The 25,081-nt window shown below is 41.1% G+C and overlaps 1 protein-coding gene across 1 annotated transcript in view; it reads left to right on the top strand.

The window, feature by feature from the left end:
- Window positions 1-25,081, top strand: part of KIAA0319 (KIAA0319 ortholog) — a 79,327-nt gene that overhangs the window by 40,313 nt on the left and 13,933 nt on the right. Inside the window, 10 exon segments of the mRNA XM_074318627.1 lie at window positions 2,101-2,272; window positions 5,088-5,186; window positions 12,559-12,656; window positions 13,543-13,630; window positions 14,763-14,847; window positions 18,286-18,511; window positions 20,639-20,746; window positions 22,338-22,482; window positions 23,155-23,270; window positions 23,273-23,319. Of these exon segments, the coding sequence (XP_074174728.1) occupies window positions 2,101-2,272; window positions 5,088-5,186; window positions 12,559-12,656; window positions 13,543-13,630; window positions 14,763-14,847; window positions 18,286-18,511; window positions 20,639-20,746; window positions 22,338-22,482; window positions 23,155-23,270; window positions 23,273-23,319 (1,184 nt within the window).

Consider the following 25,081-nt stretch of genomic DNA (forward strand, 5'->3'; position numbering starts at 1 on the left):
AGTTCTACGTGGAGGTTGTGGAGAGATAACTGAATAGTGAAGGTAAAGAATTGGCCTGTTGTTGCGTCCAGCGCAACACAGGCAGTGAGTGAATGAGAAGGAGCAGTGAAGAGTTAAGAAAGAAACAGAAATTAAGAAAGTTATGAAACGGGCTAAGGGTCTCACAGCCTCAAAGGACTGAGATCCCTGAATCAGGCCACCTTGTGGCTTTTATTGATGCATACACAAGAAAGAAACATTGTTTTCTCCAAGGTCTGTGAATTTCACACATTGTACTAAGAAACTGATTTGAACTAATTACCTTGCCTGCAAGCAGCAGAACCCTCAGTTTTAGGATGTACCTCCCCAAGAGACAAAACCTTTATGCTGAAACTTACTGAAATGGATAGATGGAGAACTGATGTTACTACACCATTGAATCTCTTCCCAAGCAGGTTGTGGGAAGGAATGCAGCCACAAAGGCAGAAGCTCTCCTTAGCCGGGGGAAGGTGGGGGTCTATGCGCACCTCTGTCAACCCCGTGGGTTCTCCTGCTGGTCCCCACTCGACTGTGCCTGGCTTGAGTTGTTCCCCCACCCCACCCTCCGTGGGGAATCTTATGCGTCATTGGCTGACCAGCCATCCTCTGGGGCCAAACAGGGAGACATAAGGTGTAAGCACAAAGGTGAAGCAAAGTCCCTGAAAGGATCCGCCTCACAGACTCTCCTTTCTTTAGGGGTAGGTATGAGGGGACAGACGGGTAGGCTGCTGCGTGGCAACAACCTGTGACTCCAGCCTAGAGAGGCAGCAGAGTGGGAAAATGCATGTTCCCTGGAGGAGGCAGGAATAGGGTTTTCTTGCAGTCATTGTCTGGTGACTTGGAAACCTTGATCAGAGGTGCCTGAATTCTTTTGACCACTGTTTACAGACTTCCTTTTTTATTTCAACTTGGTAATATCCTTTTAAGACTCCATAAAATTAAAAATATCCAGTATATCCTGTGGAATTTGCAAATCTCCCCTCCCCTCATAATATGCAATGAGCACCTATTCTGCAGCTCTGATTTACTGTGGTTCTGGATTTCACACTGTTCTCAGAGAGCACAGATGCAATGAACAGCCTCATATATTAGCACTCACTTCACAAACCCAGATGCCTGAAACTTCAAGGAAATCGAGCATCTTAAAATTATGGTTGACCCAGTACCTGATTTTTAAAATGTTGCTCAATTAATTTCTCTTAGTCTGATCAATATATTTTCAATTTAAAGCTTCATCTGCTTTTTGCCTTGGTTCCTGAAATTTGTTGCTGAAAGTTTTACCAGTTCCCTAGTAACTATCTGGAACTCAGTGGGTATGAAATTGAGTTAATATTAGTAGTGATGTCAGTTACCAGGTCTCCGGAAACAAAATGTCTGCCGTCTCCTTACCCACTTTTCTCAGCTGCAGAAGAGTAGCTGTGTTTTCACTAAGCACCAATGGCCCCTCTTTAGTTTGCATTTGAGTTACAACTTTTATTTCTATAGATTTCACACCAGCTTCCCCTTTGGGCAAGCTGTAACTCTTCTTAGCCTGGGTTTTACTTACTTGGCCCCACACAGTCACTGGCACGTGAGGTTCAGAAGAGCATTTTATTATCATATTATGAGACTTTTCCCCTGGCACATATTTAATTTAAAAACTTTAAGTTGGCTAACTATAACTTCAAGTTATAGTTTATACACAATGGGTTGTATGAATAGACATCATATATTCTGGAAACCTGTTTACTATTGAATTATTTGAAAACTGTTTACTGTTAAATTGTCTTCAATTATTGCCCTACATATTAGTTCAGGGGCTACTAAAATTACTCTTTCTCTCTTTATCTTGTTGAATGTTTTTTTGTACGTGTGTATGTGTTTGCCTATAGTGATTGTCCAACCAGCAGTTGCCTTACATTTTTAATAGATAACAGAAAGAATATTTGGAAAAGATGGTCTAGAGTTTTTCAATATTAGACGTGGTATTTCAAATGCTACTGAATCTAATTTATGAAAAAGCTCTATGACATTGTGTTGGCTTGAAGAGTTCAATCTTTTTTTATTTTCGGTAACAACTTATCCTTGCAATTGATCTCCTAGGTTCCAATACCTTCCCACAATCCTTCTCTATCTAGCATGGAGAAAAGCCCAGTTCTCACAGTCACCCCATGGAGCACAGATCATAACATGCCAACCCTTCCCACTAGCATTGTTCCCATTGAGTCCATTCCATCTGAGCAACCTGTATCTGCTACCACTGCTCCCAGGACAGGTAACTTTAAAAAAAAAAAAAAAAAACCTGGAAGAAATATATTGCTATAGAATATAGTCATGACAATTTTTAAAGTTGACTCATTCCCTCCAGTCACATTTTGAGCATCTATCATGTGAGGAAAATGGTACTACACACTGGGAACAAAAGATGAATAGACCTTATCTTTTCCCTCAGTGACTCTATAGTCCAGGACATGAGACTGACAGGTAAACAGATGGTTTGCTACAACATGATAAGTGCTGTGAGAGGCTGCTGTGTGAACAGAGAAAAGGGGTACCCTGCCAGACCCACTTGGAAGGGCCCGAGAAGCCTTTCCAGAGGCGATAATGCTAGGATAGAGTGAGCCAGCTAAAGTGGAGTCAGTATGTTGTCAGATGGAGGAAGCAGTATGGTTGGAACTGATCATGTGAACGGAGTGGCAAGCTATGAACCTGGCATGGTAAGAGGGCACGATTGTGAAGGATCCTGTATACTATGCTGAGGAATTTATGCTTCATTGGATGAGAATATCTGACTGGTTTTAAGGAGGAAAGTGGGATGACCAGATTAGTACCATGAAAATAGTGTGGAGTTGGCTGGAGGCAAGAAGATGCATTAAAAGACTAGTGAGTGGTTGCAGGAGAGAAGGAATCAGATTCAAGAGATATTAAGATATTACTAGGATTTGATGGGTTGACTGTCAGGATAAAGGAAAATGGACTCTAAGGTATATTAACATATGGAACTGAAAATTAAATGATCTGTTGGGCTGAAGATAAAGGACCAGGAATCATCAGTGTCGAGGTAATTGTTGAAGACTTGGGGCGCATGCGACCACCCAGGGACTGGTGGGTGAGCTGGGGAGAGGCCTGGGGGCTGGACCTTTGGCGACATTGTTATATTAGGAGCTGGGAGAGCAGGAGGAGCCTGCAGAGCCGATTGAGTGGTCACACCATAAGTAAGAGACAGAAGAGGGCATGGACTTAGAGAATGACAGAGAGGAGAGAATTCCAAGTTGGAAGAATACTCCAAGAATGAAAGGTCCGTGTGCTGCAGAGGTCATGGTAAGGACTGAAAAACTCCTATTTGATCCCTAACAAAGAAGTTTTTAGAGACTTTTGAGATTTCCTGAGTCTTTCTGTGGGTGATGTCCTTTGAGGGTTGCTCTCTGTTTGGGTTACTTCTATTCTGGGCTTCAGTAAAGGGAAGAATAATGGTGGGGAGAAGCTGTGTAGCATGTTGAAAAGCAAACTGGTCTGGGAATTAAGGTCATTGGGTTCTAATAGTATGTGTTGCATAGCGTTGTTAGAGGATTAAATACGTTGATGATTTTAAAGCCCTTGAAATGGTGCCTGCTGGCACAGTTTAATCTGGTATAGAAGTGGTTGTTGAAATAAATACATTTAAATTCATGAAATATTGGTGGATCTGTTGCTAATTATCCAAATGGCCTCGAGCAATTTATTTTGCCTTTCTAGGGCTCAATTTCCTCATTTGTAACATGATAGATTTGGACCAATGTCCCTTCTAGGTCCACAGTTGCTCACTTTCAGGCAGTCAGTGAAAGTGACAGGAAAGGGGCTGGAAGGGCAGCAGGGCCTCTGCCGCTGGTCTAGGACTCACTCCAGGCTGAGTGCCGCCTGACAGGACAGAGCAAGTACCAACAAGCCACATGCCCCTCTCACCTTTCTAAGCAGCCGAGATGTCTAGAGAGCACTCAACTTTTTATTTTTTAAAAATCTTTGTTTTTTCTCTATGTGGTATCTTGCCATGTCTCAATTGTATTTACACATGAAACTAATGTCCAGTTGAATCAAGTCTGTTGAATATATCAATGTAATTCTGGTTCTAGAGAAAGTAAAGGAGCATTGTTCTGAATGCTGATTTAGTGAAGAAGCATTTTTTTTCAGATGGTTTATAAAATTGATTAAAATTGAAAGTCGTTTGGTCTTCTAGCCCATGAGCATCCATCTAACTGCTTTTCAACAGGTCAGCTGTATGACTGCTGCTATCATAAATGCCCTTGAAATCTTTGAACATAACGGCTTCCTTTGTTTAAAAAGTCTTTGCTCCAGGCCTTGTAGCCAACCCACCTCTTCATAACTCTTTGCACCTTTATATTAAAGACCTCCAAAATCTGTACCGCAAAGCATGCTGTCCGTGGGTAAAATGTGTATCCAGTAGCAAAAGAATAAAGCCAGTCCAGATGTCAAAGACTCAAGTCCACCACTTCGACTTCCAGCTAATTCCTTTTAGTGCCTGTCTGTCATGGCTGGAGTGTGATGCTTCTGGCGCTTCAGGATCTGGGAAGAAATAGCACTTTTAGTGAGCGTGAATGCTGCTTGAGTTGAAATAGCCTATTTATGCTGAGGATGACTGGGTTTTCTCTTGGAAAGGTGCCAAGAGGAAGGTCATCAGCAATCATCCATGAAGTGGTAGTCAGAGGGATGGAGTGTTGTGTGACTAATGATAAAGAGTTATGATTACATGCATTTTTTTTATGACTAAAAATAGCACATACCCCCACCTGTTTCATACAACTCTTGCCACCCAGCTCTTCGCTCGGTCAGTTTGACTCATTATCTTCTTCACCATGCCAACTCACATAGGCAGTTTCAAATTTACAAAGTCTATTCTGCAGCATAATGTAGGACACAGTTACTAGGAAAAGGAAAAAAGTGTCTTAGATAAAAATCACATGAAGAATTATTACAAAAATATGTTATTTCATGGATACTAAAAAGAAATCTATTGTAGCACAGCAGTATAATACCATTATAGTATATAATAGAATGTACTGTTTCTAATTAACTTACTTACTAATTAACTTAAGTGAAAGAACTCATGGTGTCTGCTGGAGATAACCTAACAATAACTTTACCAGAAAATGAAGTTGAGCTGAAGGCTTTTGTTGTGCCAGCGCCACCTGCAGGTGAGAATATGACTTTCCTCTGTGACCAATAGGGGCGGGTTAACTGGTGTCCTTCACAAGTCTTTACCTGTTTACATTGATTCATTCTTACAACATTGTGTGATGTCACAAGTGAAGGTTCTGGAGTGGATGCCAAGACTTTGATGATCATAAGCTGTTGCATCCAGCACAAGAGCTGTGGGAAGCAAAAAGGGCGGCGCAGGGTTAAAAAAGACAGGAGCCAAGAATAAGTGTAAGCGGGGTCAAGGGACTCAAGCCTCAAGGACTGAGCCCTGAATCGGCCAACTCGTAGCTTTTATTAGTTAACAAATGAGGAAGTAAAGCTTGTTATCTCCAAGGTCTGTGAGTTAGTGCCTGCTGGCTGTTTTCCCCGAAAGTCCGCATTGTGCTCCAGCACATGCTGTGCCTTCACACACACACACCCCAGGGGATGGAGTCATTGTTCTGAAACCATCCATTGAAGGGGAGCGACCCATATCATTCCATAGGGTCTCAGTTTGCTGAAGCAGCCCCTCAAGGAAGTTTTACCAATATCTTTCCATCAGGTTGCTCAGTTTGCTGAGGCACTCCCTTGTGATATCCTGGGAAAGGCATGGGAAAACCGGTTTGGCAGCTGTAAGGCAACAATAAGCATTGCAGTTTATTGAAATAGTTTTAAAAGGAGTAAGAGGATAGGAAATGCAGTACAGTACATATCCTTTAGTGGTCAGGATGAAAAGTCGTGCATTTCTGATGATGCAAAGCAGAGTGATGTATTACAGCAGGAGAGGTTTCCACATACCAGAGTTTGACCTGTAATAACCCACAAGCCTGGGAAGATATTTGTTAGGAGAGGGAAGTAGGGAGGGCACAAAGGTTTGTTTGCAGATATCGAGGGGTTGATGACACGACTCTGAGATTCTTAGACTACCCCACACCAGCTGTTCAAATAGTGTTGTTCAAAATGCTCTTCTTCTACTTCAATACTCTGCTATTTAGCAAACATTTGACCTATCCCTGTGACCTGTCAAATGCATTCTTCCTTAAGGTACTTTCCTTCTTAAGGTGTTTTAATGTTTCTTATTCAGGTAGTTCTTTTATTCAATTTTTTGCTGTCACATGTGGATCAAAATTTAAGCAGATGAAAATACTTGGTATTTGCATTTTAATCCTTTCAGTTGAGATACCTGATATTTTAACTACTAGTATCTCAAGGTAGAAGACACCTTCATCTTAATATAGAGAAGTTTAATCCATTTTTATGTCCTTAAATAAGCCCCTACAACAGATGAAATAAATTGAAATTTCCTTGCCTTTTATTAAAAGGAGAAAAAGTACAGTGGATTTTACTATGTTAAAATGTGTACGTATAGTCGGATATACTACTTTGGAAGGAAAGTCATCAAATGCTAGCAGTGGGATTTTTTTTTTTTTAACTTTTTATATTCTCTAAATTTTCTAAGTTGTATATTCTTATAACAAAATATTTTTACATTAAAAAGATATAGAGACATTGTTATTCCTTATTTGGGTAATAGTTGAAAGTTGAGTTCAGTGTCTAAAGTAATCTCTTCTGGGGAATGATCCAAGATGGCAGAGTGGATACATGTTGTGCTTGACTCATCCTGTGGACACATCAAAATTACAAGTAAATTATAGAGCAATCAACCTGGAGAACCATCTGAAGTCTAGCTAAACAGAAGTTTTATAATTAAGGATATAAAGAAGCCATGTTGAGACTGGTAGGAGGGGCAGAGACATGAAATGGGCTGACCCCAAACATCCATGTGGCGGATGAAAATTGGGAGGGATATCTTGGCCACAAAGGTTCCCCACGGAGGAGTAAGGGACCCTAGCTTCACACCAGGCTTCCCCTTCAAGAGTACTGGTGCTGGGAAAAAAGCCCCCACAATATCTGGCTGTGAAAAATACTGGGGATTCTCACTATCTGGGTGGGACAGAAGGCTTTGGGAAACCCAGGCATCATCTAAAGGGCCTATGCACAGACTCACTCATAAGCACTCACCTGGGGCTCCAGCAGAGGGACGGTGACTTGGGAGCATCAGATGCATATGGGGAGGGGGGTAGACTGAGATGTGTGGCTTCAGAGAGCAGCCTGGAAGACAGTTGGCAATTTCCCTGTTTGGTTCTTCCTCCTGTGCAGCTGGTGGGCGGGTGCCATCTTTCCTGTGTTGAGCCCTCCCCTTATGCTTATGGTCAAATCTGAATCTGATTGGCCTGGTGAGCTCCATAGTTCCTCTCTGCTGACTCACTGACACCCTGCCACACCCAACTCCATACTGTAGGAGGCTTTATCAGCAGCTGAACCTTACAGGAGCCAGCAACTGGCAGTGGGTAGCAGCAGGCCTCTGTGTGTCCTGGCTTTTTGTGGAGCTACCCCAGATCCAGTACAGGTGGCAGCTGTCCTCAGTTCACAGTGTGGCCTCTCCCACATGCCTCCAGGTCCAGCACAGGCAGTGACCAACCATGGATCGCTTTATAGCTCCAACCACGTAGTCCCTGGCCAGTCACAGGCAGTGGCTGACCTAGGCCTGCACCGGAGCTGCTCCGAAGAGGCTCAAGAACCAACACACTTGGAGGTTGGCTTCAGACGACAGCAGAGCACTGCCTAGTTAGTCCCACAAGTGGCACACCCAAAGGGTTGCCTCAACAGGCACCAGAGCCCACGGGCTGTGTGGTAAACCTCCCAGCATAGCAGCCTGTAAGCTGTGGATGTGGCCAAACGCCACAGTCAATCAGCCTGAGGATCAATCCCATCTGCTGATGTGCCAACAGCAATCAAGGCTCAAATATAACAGGAGGGCACACACAACCCACACAAGGGACACTCCTGGAGCACCTGGATCAGGAAACCAGGGAGAATATGCCAGGGCCCCACAGCACACCTACTATGTAAGGCCACCTGGCAAGAGACGTAGCAGATCTACCTAACATAGAAACAGAGAGACAGACAAAATGAAGAAACAAAGAACTACGTCCCAAATGGAAGAACAGGAGAAAATTCCAGAAAAAGAGCTAAACGAAATTGAGGCAAGCAACCTACTAGAGACCAATTCAAAACAATGGTTAAAAGGATGCTCAAGGAACTTAGTAAGAACGTCAACAAAGAGACAGCAGGCATAACAAACAACAACATAGAAACCATAAAAAAGAATCAGAAGTGAAGAATACAATAACTGAGATGAAGAATGCACTAGAAGGAATCACCAGCAGACTAGATGAAGCAGGGGATTGAATCAACAATTTGGAAGACAAGGTAGCTGAAAGCACCCAAACAGAACAGCAAAAGGAAAAAAGAATAAAAATAATGAAGATAGTTTAAGAGACCTCTGGGACAACATGAAGCATAACAACATTCACATCATAGGGGTACTAGAAGGAGAAGAGAGAAAGCAAGGGATTGAGAATATATTTGAAGAAATAATGACTGAAAACTTTGCTAACCTGGCAAAGGAAGTAGACATACAGGCCCAGGAAGTGCAGAGAGTCTTAAACAAGAGGAACCCAAACAGGCCCACACCAAGACACATTATAATTAAGATGGCAAAGTTAAAGACAAAGAGGGAACCCTAAAAGCAGCAACAGAAAGGCAGCTAGTAACTTAAAAGGGAGCTCCCATAAGATTGTCAGCAGAAATTTTGCAGGCCAGAAGAGATTGGCACAAAATAATCAAAGTGATAAAAGGCAAGAACCTACAACCAAGAATACTCTATGTAGCAAGGCTATCATTTAAAATTGAAGGACAGATAAAGAGATTCCCAGACAACAAAAAGCTAAAGGAGTTCATCACCACCAAATCAGTATTACAAGAACTGTTAGGGGCTTCTTTAAGATGGAAAAAAAATATATATATTAATAATAAAATGGCAATAGTTACATATCTATCAACTTTCAGTGTAAATGGATTAAATTCTTCAATCAAAAACATAGGGTGGCTGAATGGATAAGAAAACAAAACTCTTACATATGCTGCATACAAGAGACTCACTTCAGGTTGAAAGACACACACAGCTGAAAGTAAAGGGATAGAAAAAGATATGTCATGAAAATGTAAAAAAAGAAAAAAAGCTGGGGTAGCAATACTTAACCAGACAAAATAGACTTTAAAACAAAGTCTATAACAAGAGACAAAAAAAGACCGAATAATCTCACTTCTGGGTATTTACCTGAAGAAACCCAAAACGCTACTTCTAGGGGACATCTGCATCCATATGTTCATTACAGCATTGTTTACAATGGTCAAGATGTGGAGGCACCTCAGGTGTCTGTCGATGGGAGAATGGGTACAGAATGGAATATTGCTGGGCCATGGTTGGGAGTGGGTTCTTGCCATCTGTGGCAGCATAAATGCACTTGGAGGGTATTGTGCTGAGTGAGGCATGTCAGGGAAAGACTGATGCAATGTGATTTCACTTATATGTGGAATCTGAAGAACAAAACAAACAAACAAAACAGGAACACACTCATAGATACAAAGAACATTTTGATGGTTGCCGGATGGGAGGGGAGTTGAGGTGGGTGAAAAATTGGAAGGGATTAATAAGTACACATTGGTTGTTACAAAGTAGTCATGGGGATATAGGGTATAGCAGAAGGAATATAATCAATAATATTGTAATAACTATGGTGTCAGATGGGTACTAGATTTATCAGGGTGATAGATGGAAGGGGGGTTAGGGGACAGGGTGAAAAAGGTGAAAGGATTAAGAAATGCAAATTGGTAGTTATAAAATTATCACGGGGATATGAGGTAAAGCATAGAGCATATAGTCAATAATATGGTAATACGGAGTACTAGACTATTCAGGGGAATTACTTCTTAAATTATACAAATGTCTAACCCCTATGCTGGATGCCTGAAATTAATACAAAATAGTATTGAATGTTAACTATAATTGAAAAATCAAAAAGGGGGGGAAAGGTGAAAGGGAATAAGAGGATCAAATTTCCAGGTATAAAACAAATAAGTCACGGGGATGTAACCTACAGCATGGGGAATATAGTCAATAATATTGTGATAGTGTGGTGCAGTGTCAGATGGTTGCTGGACTTATGATGTCTGACAATTAAGTTTGCAAACTTGTTGCAACGATGCTGCTAACCTGATTCTGACATCAGAGGGATTATTCATTATGAATTTGTACCAACTGGACAAACAGTTAACCAAATTTATTATTTGGAAGTGCTGCAAAGGCTGTGTGAAAAAGTTAGACAAAAACAACCTGAACATTTCACCAACAATTCATGGCTCTTACATCATGACAATGCGCCAGCTCACACAGCACTGTCTGTGAGGGAGTTTTTAGCCAGTAAACAAATAAATGTATTGGAACACCCTTGTAATGGCAAGCGGGGAAAAGAAGGAGGGACACATGCTAGAATGGGGCTAATTAATTTATTTAATGTCTAATCAATTTATTTAGTAATATGTAATAGCAAAGACAATTGGCAATTAATAGAATGTACTAATGACAAAGTAAAGGTGATTAGGACTAAACTATATATATCAATAACAATGTCATGTCAAAGGAGTATGTATACATATAAGTTTAAGAGATCCCAACACATTTTTACTATTGATCGAAAATCACTTGGCTAAATATACAAATAACATCAGTAAGGAGTATCCAAAAGCAGTAATAAGCTTTATAGGATAGTAACTATTATAGTAGATGCCCAAAGCTCACCAAACTGTGTGGGTGGGTGGGTGGGGGAGAACAGCACTGGAAAAGTCATAAATCGAAACCTTGCCAGGTCTGTAGCTGAGAGAAACTCAGGCGTCTCCCACACCGATGCTTGCTAGTTCCCAAGAATGTTGTTGTTGGCATTGTTGTTGTTGGAAGTAAGGAAGTCTTTTGATACTGCAAGCTGCATGCAAGTTCCCAAAGATGCTAGAATGATGACAATTCACCAACAAAAGAAGTCTTTCCTGTCCATTGAGGCAAGTTCTGATCTCTTACTCTGAAGCAATCCAATCCTGAAAAGCAGTCCAGAAACAGCAAATCTTCTGAATAGCAATCTCTTGAAACAACAATCAATCAACCTCAATCCACCTGAGGTCCATCTTACATATCTTTTTAGATGTACCCCAGAGCCAAGTTTTGTGTTCCTGCCTCCCCTCTCAAGGAATAGCCAGTTACGGGAGGGTCCGGCAGTCAATGATAAAAAAAAAAGAAAAAATATATTACTTACCCGGCTGAAGGGCTCGTTCATCTGGACAAGCAATATCTACTCTTCTTGCTTGGGACCATCAGCCCAAGGTCTTCCAAAGCCTGGCAGCATGCCTGTCATGTCGTCCTGATATAACTTAGCTACTTCTTTACCTTATCTGTTGATATGGGCAAAACAGACAGAACAAAGAGGGAATTCTCTCAACCCCTGATCAAGAATTTTTTTAACCCTAAGCTAACCATCACCTCACAGCACAGACAGAACAGCAAACATCATCTCATATCTCCCCTGCTCGGGAGGGTGAGACTAAAGGGGGAATTTACTCAACCCCTGATTTCTGTACTCAATAGTACAGAAATCACCTCACATACAGAAACAGATAAAAGCTAATAGACAAAAGCTCACATCAATCAATGAAGGCAAATTTTCTTCAACATCTTCCCTACAATTACCCTCCCTACTCACCTGATCTGGCCCCCAATGACTTCTTTCTTTACCCGAAGATAAAGGAAATATTGAAAGGAAGACATTTTGATGACATTCAGGACATCAAGGGTAATACGATGACAGCTCTGATGGCCATTCCAGGAAAAGTTTCAAAATTGCTTTGAGGGGTGGACTAGGTGCTGGCATTGGTGCATAGCTTACCAAGGGGAGTACTTCAAAGGTGACCATAGTGATATTCAACAATGAGGTACCGAATTTCCCTGAAAATAAGACCTAGCTGGACAATCAGCTCTACTGCATCTTTTGGAGCAAAAATTAATATAAGACCAGGTCTTATTTTACTATAGTAAAATAAGTAAAATATATAATACCAGGTCTTATATAATGTAATATAAAATAAGACCAGGTCTTATATTAATTTTTGCTCCAAAAGACACATTAGAGATTATAGTCTGGCTAAGTCTTATTTTTGGGGAAACACGGTATGTAGCACTTTTTCTAGAATGAGTTCACAAACTTAATTGTCTGACCTCATATCATGGTGATCACTTCTTTAGGTATATAAATGTTGAACAACTATGGTGTACACCTGAAACTGATATAATATTTTATGTTAACTATATTTTTTAAATAAGAACCTTAAAAAAATAATCTCTTCTGGTTGGATTGAAGGCTGTCATCTCCTTTCCTCTGCCTAGCTTATTAAGTGACCTTTCAGAATTTATAACTACTCATATTTCTTTTTTGCTCTCAGAAACAACCTACAACTATGAATGGAGTTTATTAATCCATCCTGCAGACTACCAAGATGAAATAAAGCAAAGACACATGCAAACTCTTAATCTCTCTCAAGTACGTAACTGGAGACTGGCTATATTATTACAGCAGACCATGGAATTAAATTAACACCATCTGAGTTGTTGAACCCAGAATCTCTCTTATCATTAAGATCTAAAGAAGAATAAAATGAATCAAGTTTCAACCATGCAGGTAGATGGATAGATGGTTAAATACGGGGGCTTTCAGATAGCTTTTCTTTACTTGGGTTATTTGGTGTATTAGCTGAGGGAGTAGAGGCTGGTTTCCCAGGGGTCTGTGGTGAGGTTGAAAAGTCTGTGTTCTAAGTCTTGCTTTCCTGCAGTGTCAGGGATGTTCTGCTTATCTCTGCTTCTCAATCAGGCCCATTTCTAGAGTTGCCAGTAATTCCATTCCAGTTTCCAAGTGCTGTGACTGTCACATACTGCTCCAAGATCTGAGCACCCTCTTCTTGCCCATAAAGATAAGTAAACTGACTGAACCACTAGAGTCTGGTTTTCTATCAGATGGTTATGTTATCTTCATCTCTTGAGACTGCTCAACTAATAGCTTGTATCACCCCCATGTCACTGAGCACTGTTTCTCAAAAACAGCTGACTCACCAGAACTACTTGGTGAAAACACATGATTCCCATACATGCAAGTTTGAAAATGGCTGCCCTTTGGTGGTTCATCTCACGTATGCCTCTCTAAGGCCATGAACATCTGTAACTAAGTTGAAGGCCTTTCTGGGTGACCTTCAGTGTTCCTGAGCTCAGGCTCAAACGTGGCAGTGTCTGTACAGACCCAAATGAGATTTCTTCTGCCCCTTTTCTATGCTGACTTTAGGAAAGGGGCTTCTGGGATGTTTCAGGCTTCTCTAGGCCATAGACCCATTATGTTTTCTGCATGTTTACCTGTGTAACTTTTGTTTATGTTGCAGTTGTCAGTAGGATTTTATGCCTTCAAAGTCACAGTTTCTAGAGACAATGCCTTTGGAGAAAGATTTGTAAATGTCACTGTTAAGGCAGGTAAGCCTGTGTAGATAGTGGCAACCTATTGTATAGGTTTGTCTCTGTTTTTGGTGCCTAAGTGGCAGGATAATGTATTTTTTTATTTTACATTAGTTTCTATTATCTTTCTGCTTTTGGTATTACTCAGGACTCATGGATGCTGCTGTTTAAGGTTACATTCAAGGTTATTGCTTATTGTTCCTGAGTGGTGGCCTTCCCTGCCTGATATTTGCTCTCTGCACTCTTCTACCTCCATCCCCCATGATTCACCTTTACCTTAGGTGAAGGGGCATTTTAAATACATTCCGCTGAGCAGGTAGGGGTCAGGGGAAACTGTGTGCCATGGGCTTTCACGCCCACTGGTCCTTTTGGGTCCTGGTGGCACATTTTGTTTGCTCTCTTTACGTAGAAATGGGAAATTTCATGTAGGATACTACCTTTTTCTAGATTTAGACCTTATTAAGATAATAATAAATTATATCTTATTTTGTTTTATAAATTATAAATAAGCACCTCTTAATTCTTTATGAATCTGTGAGTTCTGATACCTATTTAAAATTTTCAGTAGGAATGATATGCTGTAGATGAAGTGAGAAGAGGTAGCATTTCATTGTGCTGTGTTTGGTTGACCCCTGTTTTTAAAAAAGCAATAACACTGTCACTGTACTTTTCAAGTTGAAAACTGAGTAGGAACAACCTCATTCAAACCTGGTAGAAATCCAGGAGAAAAATAGTAATGGTCATTTAGGGAGGAGGAAAAGAAATCCTTCTAATGCATAATACATATGTATCCATTGAAATCTATGCAATTCTATAATTTCATATAAATACAAATTTAAACATTCTGTAATATAAATTACAAAGTTTTTGTTTTAATATTCTTACATTTCATTCTATTTTTAATTTATTATTTAATCTTTCTAGAAAGTACAGATGATACTAAAATGGTGAGTTATCACTGGGAAGAAATTAATGGGCTCTTCCGAGGGTCCCAGGGAGTCACCAAGGTGGTGTGTGTGTGGATTTTACCAAACCAAGTAGGTCTCAGATTTGACCCTGTGGGTGAGAGCTCAACACAGGAAAGATGGTGCCCTCCTGTAGGTTACACGTGAGGTAGGCTCCACACGGATAATAGTTACTATCCCTCTAGCCCTCATTTTGAAGCCAAACAGCTCAGACTTTCCCCATATATCTCTGGTGCCTCTTGAGTTTTCGCCCCTCTACCAGAGCCCAGGGTGAGTGCTTGCAAGTGAGTGAGTCTATGTGTGGACCCCTTAAGAGGACATTTGGTTTTTCAGCCATTTTCTGTCCCATTGTATGAACGGATGGAATCCTCACTGATTTTTCACTGCCAGATGTTGTAGGGACTCCTGTTCCTGGCATAGGACCACTGGGCTAGGGAGCCCGGTATGGGGCTGGGACCCCTCACTCTTTAGGAAGGACCTGTGCCACCAAGGTGTCCCTCCTGGTGCTCAACCACTACCTGTGGGTTTGGGGTCAGTCTGTTTTGCATCTCTGCCCCTCCTACTAGTCTCCATGTGGCCTCTTCTTTTTTTAAATAAAACAATTTTATTGGGGAGTATTGGGAAACAGTGTGTTTCTCCAGGACCCATCAGCTCCAAGTCGTTGTCCTTCATCTAGCTCCTTGCTGCTCAGCTCCAAATCCAGTCACCATTTTCGATCCTTAGTTGCAGGGGGCGCAGCCCACCATCCCATGCAGGAATTGAACCAGCAACCTTGTTGTTGAAAGCTTGCACTCTAACCAGCTGAGCCACCTGGCTGCCCCTCCGGAAGCTCAGCTGCAGCTCATTATCTTCAATCTAGTTGTAGAGGGCGCAACTCACTGGCCCATGTAGGAATTGAACCAGTAACTCTGTTGTTCAGAGCTCGCACGCTAACCAACTGAGCCATCTGACCGCCCCGTTGTGGCCTCTTCTTAAATCTTTAGTTATAGGGGTTCTGTTCAGCTAGTCCTCTAATGATTCTTGAGGGTGTTCTATAATTTAGTTGTAATTTTAATGTGATCATGGGAGGTGGCAGATGTAGAGAGTAAATGTTTTTACTTCCTTTGGGTAAATAGCAAGGAGCATAATTGCTGGATCATATGGTGAGAGTCTGTTTAGTTTTGTAAGAAACCGCCAAACTCTTCCATAGTGACTATACCATGGTGCATTCCCACAAGCAATGAATGAGAGTTACTCCACGTCCTCACCAGCATTTGGTGTTGTCATTGTGCCAGATTTTGGCCATTCTAATAGGTATGTGGCAGTAGTTATTGATTCAATTTACATTTTTCTGGTGACATATGATGTGGAACATCTTTATATTTGCTTACTTGCAATCTGTGTATCTGATGAGGTGTCCGTGCACTTGTTTTTAGTATACCAGTTTGGCAGCCACACTCAATCCAAACAAAATATAGGTTTCCAGAGAAAACTAACAATGTAATAATGCAGGAGTTAAAAAATAGTTTTATTTTCTTATAGTAAGAATAATGCATGTTTGCCATACAAATAAAAAACAGAATATATCTATAAGCAGGAAGAAGGAAATTAAATATCTCCCATAATTCTACTGCCTGTAAATAAACACCATTAAGTGTTTGGTATTTATGTTTTTTGTTTTTTCTATACATATGTAAACTTAAAACATTTTTTTTCTTATTTGGATTAAAATGTATAGGATGTTTTACAAGCTACCACCTATATTTTCTTCTAAAAGTTGTATTTCTTTCAAAGTTTTGTCTTTGATAGTTAAATTTTCATTCATCTTGAAGTGATTGTATTTCTACTGTAGTTAGATCTAATTTTATTTTTCCCTATTAGCTAATCAACCAATTGTCTAAGTACTATTTATTGCTGAGTCTATTTATTCCCAGTCTGCAAGGCCACGTTTCTCCTGTTTCAAGTTTTCATGTATATGTTTTTGGATTCTCCATTTATCATGAACATCCATGTCATTAAATATTCTGCAGCATTGTGTATGATGCTATGCCAATGCATTGTAGTTTATTAATTCAGCTCCATTATTCAATGTTTGGGTGAACATCCTTATTGTTAAATTTTGGAGTGCAAGTAAAATTTCTAGGTCAGAAGCATGTGTATGTTTTTAAGGCGTTTGATACATGTTGCCAAATTATTGTCTCCTTTTTATCTGAGGATTTTGTTAAGGTGCACTTGTGGGAACTTTGAGATATAAAAGCCTACTGGGACTTCAGAAAAATTGTTATTAAAAATTGCTCTGTAGCACTTCACTTATGTATTGGGGTAAAATTTATATGTAGTGAAATGGACTTTCTCTGGTGTTTTGACTTTTTTTTTTTTTTTAAAGATTTTATTGGGGGAAGGGAAACAGGACTTTTATTGGGGAACAGTGTTTACTTCCAGGCCTTTTTTTCCAAGTCAAGTTGTTGTCCTTTCAATCTTAGTTGTGGAGGGTACAGCTCAGCTCCAGGTCCAGTTGCCGTTGCTAGTTGCAGGGGGCACAGCCCACCATCCCTTGTGGGAGTCGAACTGGCAACCTTGTGGTTGAGAGCCCGTGCTCCAACCAACTGAGCCATCAGGGAGGCAGCTCAGCTCAAGGTGCCGTGTTCAATCTTAGTTGCAGGGGGCAGAGCCCACCATCCCTTGCGGAACTCGAGGAGTTGAACTGGCAACCTTGTGGTTGAGAGCCCACTGGCCCATGTGGGAATTGAACCGGCAGCTTTCAGAGTTAGGAGCACGAAGCTCTAACTGCCTGAGCCACCGGGCCGACCCTTGACTCATTTTTCACCATCTGGATGAAGCTAGTTATTGCTGCTGTCTTCATTTTACCCGAAAGTAATTCCATTAAAGGCCAGAATGTGTCCTCGCCTGATTGGTGAGGAAGGACCTTAGGTGTTTGCTTTGCTGTCAGGGCCAGATGTGGAGTTTGAACATGGGTTGTGTGGAGCCTGTGGGACAGTGTGAGAGGAAGCTGAGTATACAGGCACCCTGTACAGGTACTTTACCTGCAAATGGGCCTGTTTTTCCCATAGCTTCATCTCATATTCCTGTTGACATCTGGTTAGCATGCATTGCTGCTTCGAACTAACATCTTTACATAAGGATGAAGTGACCTTATTTCACTGATCCAATGGCTACATCAGAATCAGTTTATTATAAGAGGGTGAGAACAGTTTTCTTTATCTTCTGTTTTTATATTTCGAGTATCTTTTGAAAGTGCTAAATCATAAGATTGCTTTGAAGAAGTGTCCTGAAAACATAATTATAATAAGTCTTCTAAGAAAACATTGAAAAATCCAAAAGCTTTGTACTTGAAAACTCATGAGTGATTTACTCTGTCTGTGTGCTCAGGACTGAAGACAGGACTTAAACTGATACAGTCTTAGTCCCAGTTGTTAGAGAAGCTTCTGTGTTGGCTGAGGATGGTGTCTTCACCCAGCATCTTAAAGACTAACCAGAAACCCACATAAGATAAAACTATCATGTGAATTTATAATATGACTAGGTAAAAATAAAACAAAGCAATAGCAACAAATATAAAAAACCCTCAGATCTCTCCTTTTCTCAGCTTAATTCTCAAATTTCTTTTTATATCTGTTCTGAGAACTTACCATGGGTGAACTAAGCTGACCTTTTGCTTTATGATGTGGCATATCCTTGCAGCGTAATGGCTTCCTCTCCTTTTTGTAGGTTGACTGTTACAGACTCAGATGGAGCCACTGACTCCACAACCGCAGCCCTAATAGTCAACAGTACTGTGGACCACCCACCAGCCAATGCAGGACCAAATCAGACCATAACTTTGCTCCCAAACTACATCACTCTGAATGGAACCCAGAGCAGCGATGATCATCAGATTGTCCTCTATCAGTGGTCCCTGGGCCCCAGGAGTGAGAGCAAAAAGGTGACTATGCAGGCAAGTTCTCCATCCTGCCTTCAGACTTTTATTTGTTTATCTGTCTATCTATCACTTTGTCCATCCACCCACCCACTCATTCATCCATTCATCCATCCATCCAGCCATCCATCCATCCAGCCAGCCAGCCAGCCAGCCATCCGAAGTATTGGTATGTGGGGAACAGTTAAATCCAGAAAATATATTTTATAAAATTGTCTGTTATATTATAACTATTAGAAAAGCACCTTAACTCACTAATCTTCCAGGTTTATGTCACTTCCCCTCACCCATTCTAGATAAGCACAGAACAGCAACTAAGTGGGTTTTGTGCTGAAAAATTGACCTGGAGGTTAGTTTGGGACCCACATTTGCTACAGAAATATTATTCTAGTATTAGGAGAAACCTTATAAATAATCTAACCTATACCTCATTATCAGAAAATTCTTCCTTATTTTGTTTCTCCTAGTTTTAGAAACTCCATGTTATTTTTTCTGGATCCAGGGGTCTGTTTTAAGAGTCTTTCGTATTTACCTTTAGATTTGTTTAAATCTTATAAATATACCGTGTTTCCCTGAAAATAAGACCTAGCCGGACCATCAGCTCTAATGCATCTTTTGGAGCAAAACTTAAAATATGAGACCCAGTCTTATTTTAATAAGACTGGGTCTTATTTTAATATAATATAAGACCAGGTCTTATATAATATAATACAAGACCAGGTCTTATATTAATTTTTTCTCCAAAAGATGCATTAGAGTTGATGGTCTGGCGAGGTCTTATTTTCGGGGGAACATGATATTTGTCTAAAGACATAACAACTGGGCAGCCAGTTGGCTCAGTTAGTTAGAGCACAGTGCTCATAACACCCAGGTCACTGGTTCGATTCCCATATGGGCCAGTGAGATGCACCCTCCACAACTAGATTGAAAACAATGACTTGACTTGGAGCTGATGGGTCCTGGAAAAACACACTATCCCCCAATATTCCTCAATAAAAATTAAAAAAAAAAAAGGACATAACAACCTTGAAACTTTGCTGTGTGTGTGCACATGAGTGTGTGAGCTACTTGCTTATTCTTCTTTTGGAGATGGCCAGAACTATTTGTTTTTGTTGCTAACCAGCTTGGTACTTCTGAAGTTTTGTTGTTATTTGAAAGTTTAATGGAAAACAGATAGGATCTTACATTGCCAGCATCATCTTCTCCCTCAAACTCCATCTCACCAGTCCAAGATAAGTTTCTCATTAGTATTTAAGATGAAATCAGACATCCCATGAAAGCATACCTACTTTACTTTCTGGCATTTCTGGAAAGTGCTGTGCATTTATCATGAATTAAAAATGACTGATTGGGTTTATGACACGTGAAAGAGCCATGAGTTCCCTGGATATCCTTGGAGAAGACTCATGTCCATCTCTACCTAAGGATGTGGCAAGTGCTGTGTTTGCTGCTGTTACGTTAAGAATTCTGATTCAGAGGGTGTTGGCTACCAAACCAATGAATCAGATGGGATATTTTGTATTTCTTTGGTTGAAAGAATCTTCCAAATTTTTTTTCCTTTAATTATTGAGAAACACAGCTAATCCCCCAGAATTCATCCATGTCTCCTTGACATGTGTGCAAAAGAAGTCACTGAGTGCTGGGCCACAGGGCAGCCTTGCTTCTTTCCACAGCTACCCATCTGCTGCAGACATCTCTCTCTACCTTTCCCAGAAAGTTATGGACAGTAACAATGTTATTGCGTTGTGACTGATTGATTTAGATGTCAGAAGGGGTGATGTTTTTTATTAATTAGGGTAGTCACAAAGGTGAGTTCTGTAAACTGGGGTCTTTTACATTAATCTAAATGTTGTACAGGCAGCCTGCCAAGGCTCTGTTCTACACTGAAGTCTGTGAAGTTACCTGACACATACGGCTGCTTTGGGGACGCTCAGTGGAATTCTTGTTGTGTGCATAAGCATTCATGTAACCATGGTCACTTTGAGGCCAGTAATAGGAAAGTATACTATCTCTGTAGAGCTTTTCAGAGGAAAGTACTTTGCTCTATTTAGTCAAGGTAGGGAAAAACACTTTTTTAAAAAAGATTTTAAAACGATGTATTTCAAATTTCAGAAGTTGTCCTTGTGATAACACAATTGACATGTTCTTGTGCTTCCCAATAATTCCATTACTTTGGATGGCTCAGGGTCTACTGATGACCAAGGAATTGTGTCCTATCTGTGGATCCGGGATGGCCAGAGTCGGGCAGCAGGAGTGAGTACTTAAAAGAGATTTGTCCCTGGACAACTTATCATTACGTTTGCATTAGGTTGCTAGGGCTGCCAGAACAAAAATACTACACACTGGGGGCTTAAACAACAGACATTTAATTTCTCTCAGTTCTGGAGGCTGAGAAGTCTAAGGTCAAGGTGCTGACAGATTTTGTTCCTGGTCAGAGCTCTTTCTGGCTCGTAGAGAGCGCCTTCTCGCAGTGTCCTCACCTGGCAGAGAGAGAGAGAAAGCTCTCAGGTGTCTCTTCTTATAAAGACTCTAATCCTGTGGGATCAGGTCCCCACCCTTATGACCTCATTTAACAGTAATTACCTCCTTCTAGGCCCTATCTAAATACAGTCCTATTGGGGTTTGGGGCTTCAATGTATGAATTTGGAGGGGACACACTTAAGTCCAGAGTGACATCTCTATTGTGATCTCATCACCCTTTCCATGTTCTCACTAAGATATTTATGCTCCTAGGTTTCCTGTGAGGGCTGGAGGCAGTAGGCAACTGTTAGGTTTAAACAAAAGCTGAAGTCCCTTCTGACTTCTCTGCCTGGACTTGGGTGGGGTTGGAAACCACAGCCTGGAGGGTCTTCGGAGCCAAATCTTCCTGCAGGAACCATTCTGCTCCTCAGCTTCCCCATCATTCCTATATTGGTCCAAGTGGATTCTTTCCTTTTCCTCACATTGCACCAGATAGGCCAGTACGAGGTGTGACAATTAACTTCGTGAACTGGTTGCAACAATGTTGCTAACCTTTTTTGATATCAGAGGGATTATTCATTATGAATTTATACCAACTGGACAGTTAACGAGGTTTACCGTTTGAAAGTGCTGAAAAGGCTGCGTGAAAAAGTTAGATGACCTGAAGTTTTCGCCCACAAGTCATGGCTCTTGCATTATGACAATGCACCAGCTCACACGGCACTGTCTGTAAGGGAGTTTTTAGCCAGTAAACAAATAACTGTATTGGAACACCCTCCCTACTCACCTGATCTGGCCCCCAATGACTTCTTTCTTTACCCAAAGATAAAGGAAATATTGAAAAGAAGACATTTTGATGACATTCAGGACATCATGGGTCATACGACAACGGCTCTGATGGCCATTCCAGAAAAAGAGTTCCAAAATTGCTTTGAAGGGTGGACTAGGTGCTGGCATCAGTGCATAGCTTCCCAAGGGGAGTACTTCGAAGGTGACTGTAGTGATATTCAGCAATGTGGTATATGGCACTTTTTCTAGGATGAGTTCACAAGCTTAATTGTCCAGCCTCGTAAGTCAAGGAATGCTCTTCTTTTTCACATATACAGAAAGTGAGATGCAGAGATGGAAGGTGACTTGGCCAAGGTCAACTAACTCATCCTTAACCAAACCAAATAGTCCAGGTTTTCAGCTCCTGGCAGGCATTTCTTCCCATTATGTATGCATATCTTTAGCTAACCCACCACCTTCATTCCTTTTCAGCCTGTCCTTTAGAATCATACATATGTTAAAAAGACGAGACACTGAAGTTTGGGCTCATCAAAGGCCCAGAAATTGGGAACTGAGTATTGAATCATGAATCGTGTGATTTTGTGTGATTTCGCAGGATGTCCTCGGTGGCTCAATGTAGGAACGCAGTGCAGTCCTACAGCTTACCAACTTGGTGGAGGTAGTCTACACTTTCCACTTGCGAGTCTCTGACAGTCATGGGTCCTCAGACATGGATACTGCCACTGTGGCAGTGCAGCCAGGTATGCTCACGGGCTTTTGTGCCTGGGTTAATGGTGCTGGTCTGCGATCAGGGTGGTTAGCCTTTAGGGATCTTTGCAGTTGACAGGGAAACCCAGTGTGGGAGGTCTCCTGTGACTGGCTTCAGCTCTTTGAGACTTCTCTGCATTTTGTTGTAAATCAGATCCAGCCTCAAAACTCAATAAGGAGCATTGGATCTGCAGCAAAAATCTCATTTCACTTCTATTTTTCTGACCAAAACCTAACATGAAGTGGATACAGGGCTTCATTGGGAGTTGCTGAGGGAGGTCAGCTCCAGTGAGGTGCCCACAATGACCCTAGTGGACATTGGACGGGGCAGTGCCCAAGCACTGTGGGCCTGGAGGCTCAGTTCTCTTTCTAGGCCTGGAAGTGTGTGAGGTGCCGAAATTTCAACTTAGCCCAGAGGTTCATTAGGTACACCTAGTTATCTTCTGGAAAAAAATTAATAGACAACAAACTGGGATAAAACAAGGAAAAAAGTACTCTCAGATAGGACCTCTGTGGTGTTTGGAAAATTTAATCTGAATCCTAAAACCCAAATGTAGACATTACACAGGGGTCATTTAAAACTCTTTAAACTCTTATAGGCCTTGTTCCTTACATTGTCAAGCCTGTGATTCCCAAGTGGAAACCCCATATCTTCTCTCTCCCAGACCCTAAGAAGAATGGTCTGGTGGAGCTCATCCTGCAGGTTGGTGTTGGGCAGCTGACAGAGCAGCAGCAGAAGACCCTTGTGGGGCAGCTGGCCGTGCTGCTGGACGTGCCGGGCCGTACTCGGACGATAAGGTTCAGAAAGTTCAGGCCCACTTGGATCCCAGGTATGAGTCGCACACCAGGCCAGCATGAAACTGGTCATTTCCTCTTTTGTTCTCTATTTTTGCACAAACTCTTATCAATTTATATACTTTTTTTTCTCAAAGGGCAGCAATAAGGACAACATCATTCCAGGTCCTTCCCACAAGTCTCAGTAAATGTGTTTTTGTTAAGAATGTTCTGAATAAAGGAGTTAGGTAACATCAGAGGGAGCTGATGGTATCTTCAGAGGGTGTGCAAATGGCCAGGGGCTCACACAGAGGCTGTCTCACAGCAAGACTTCATCCTTGCCCCTGTTCATGGGACTGAGGCTTCTCTCAGTGTGAGAAGATCATTGATTTCCCCTGCTGTATTCTGGATGTCTGTAAGGCTCAACCTCTGCTTTTATTTCTTATTAACATACATATATTTGGGCCGGCCTGGTGGCTCAGGCGGTTGGAGCTCCATGCTCCTAACTCCGAAGGCTGCCAGTTCGATTCCCACATGGGCCAGTGGGCTCTCAACCATAAGGTTGCCAGTTCAACTCCTCAAGTCCTGCAAGGGATGGTGGGCAGTGCCCCCTGCAACTGGAGTTCAACACGGCACCTTGAGCTGAGCTGCCGCTGAGCTCCCAGATGGCTCAGTTGGTTGGAGTGTGTCCTCTCAACCACAAGGTTGCCGCTTCAACTCCCGCAAGCGATGTTGGGCTGTGCCCCCTGCAACTAAGACTGAAAGGACAACAACTTGAAGCTGAACACCACCCTCCACAACTAAGATCGAAAGGACAACAACTTGACTTGGAAAAAAGTCCTGGAAGTACACACTGTTCCCCAATAAAGTCCTGCGCCCCTTCCCCAATAAAAAAAATCGTATATAAAAAAAAGATATATATATATATATATTTAATTGAGTTTTTATCTTTAAACTCTTACACATTCTATGAATAGTAGGGTGGGATGGGAAGGGAGAGAGAAAGAATATGCAAATCAAAACCTACCACTCATAGTAAATCCCTTTGCCAGTTACTGTCAGCTATCCTATTTAGGTTTGTATTTCAAATAATTGACGTTTACTTAGAAAAATACTAAATTAAAAAAAATTACTTTTTATAGAACTCTTTCTAAAATGGATCATACGTTTCCCCTACTTATAAAATATCAAACACTGAACCAAACACATGAAAATCAACAAAATCAAAAGTTGTGTCTTTGAAAGATCAACAAAATTGATAAACCTTTACCTAGACCTAGAGGAAAAAGGGAGAAGACTCAAATTGCTAAAATCAGGAACAAAAGGGGATATTACTACTGACCTTATAGAAATGAAAAGGATTGTACTATGAACAGTTGTATGTCAACAAGTTAGTTAACCTAGATGAAGTGGACAAAATCCTAGAGAGACACAACTGAGAAAACTGACTCAAGAAGAAATTAAAAAATTTAATTGAATCAGTAATCAGAAAACTTCACATAAGGTCCAGGACCAGATGGCTCACTGGTCAATCTACAAAGCACTTAAAGATTTAATACCACTTTCACAAACTCTTCAAAACAGAAGAGGAGTGAAAACATCCTAACTCATTGTGTGAGGCCAGTTTTACTCTGATATTAAAACCAGACAAAGACTTCACACTCACAAAAAACCATACAAAACTACAGACCAATATTCCTTATGAATATAGAAACAAAAATTCTCAACAAAATACAATCAAAATGCATCCAGAAACTCATTTATTTATTTGTGATATAATTGCCATATATAAGTTAAAGATATATAATGTGTTTATTT

Source organism: Rhinolophus sinicus, linkage group LG14 (genome assembly GCF_036562045.2).
Source record: "Rhinolophus sinicus isolate RSC01 linkage group LG14, ASM3656204v1, whole genome shotgun sequence".
Taxonomy (NCBI): domain Eukaryota; kingdom Metazoa; phylum Chordata; class Mammalia; order Chiroptera; family Rhinolophidae; genus Rhinolophus; species Rhinolophus sinicus.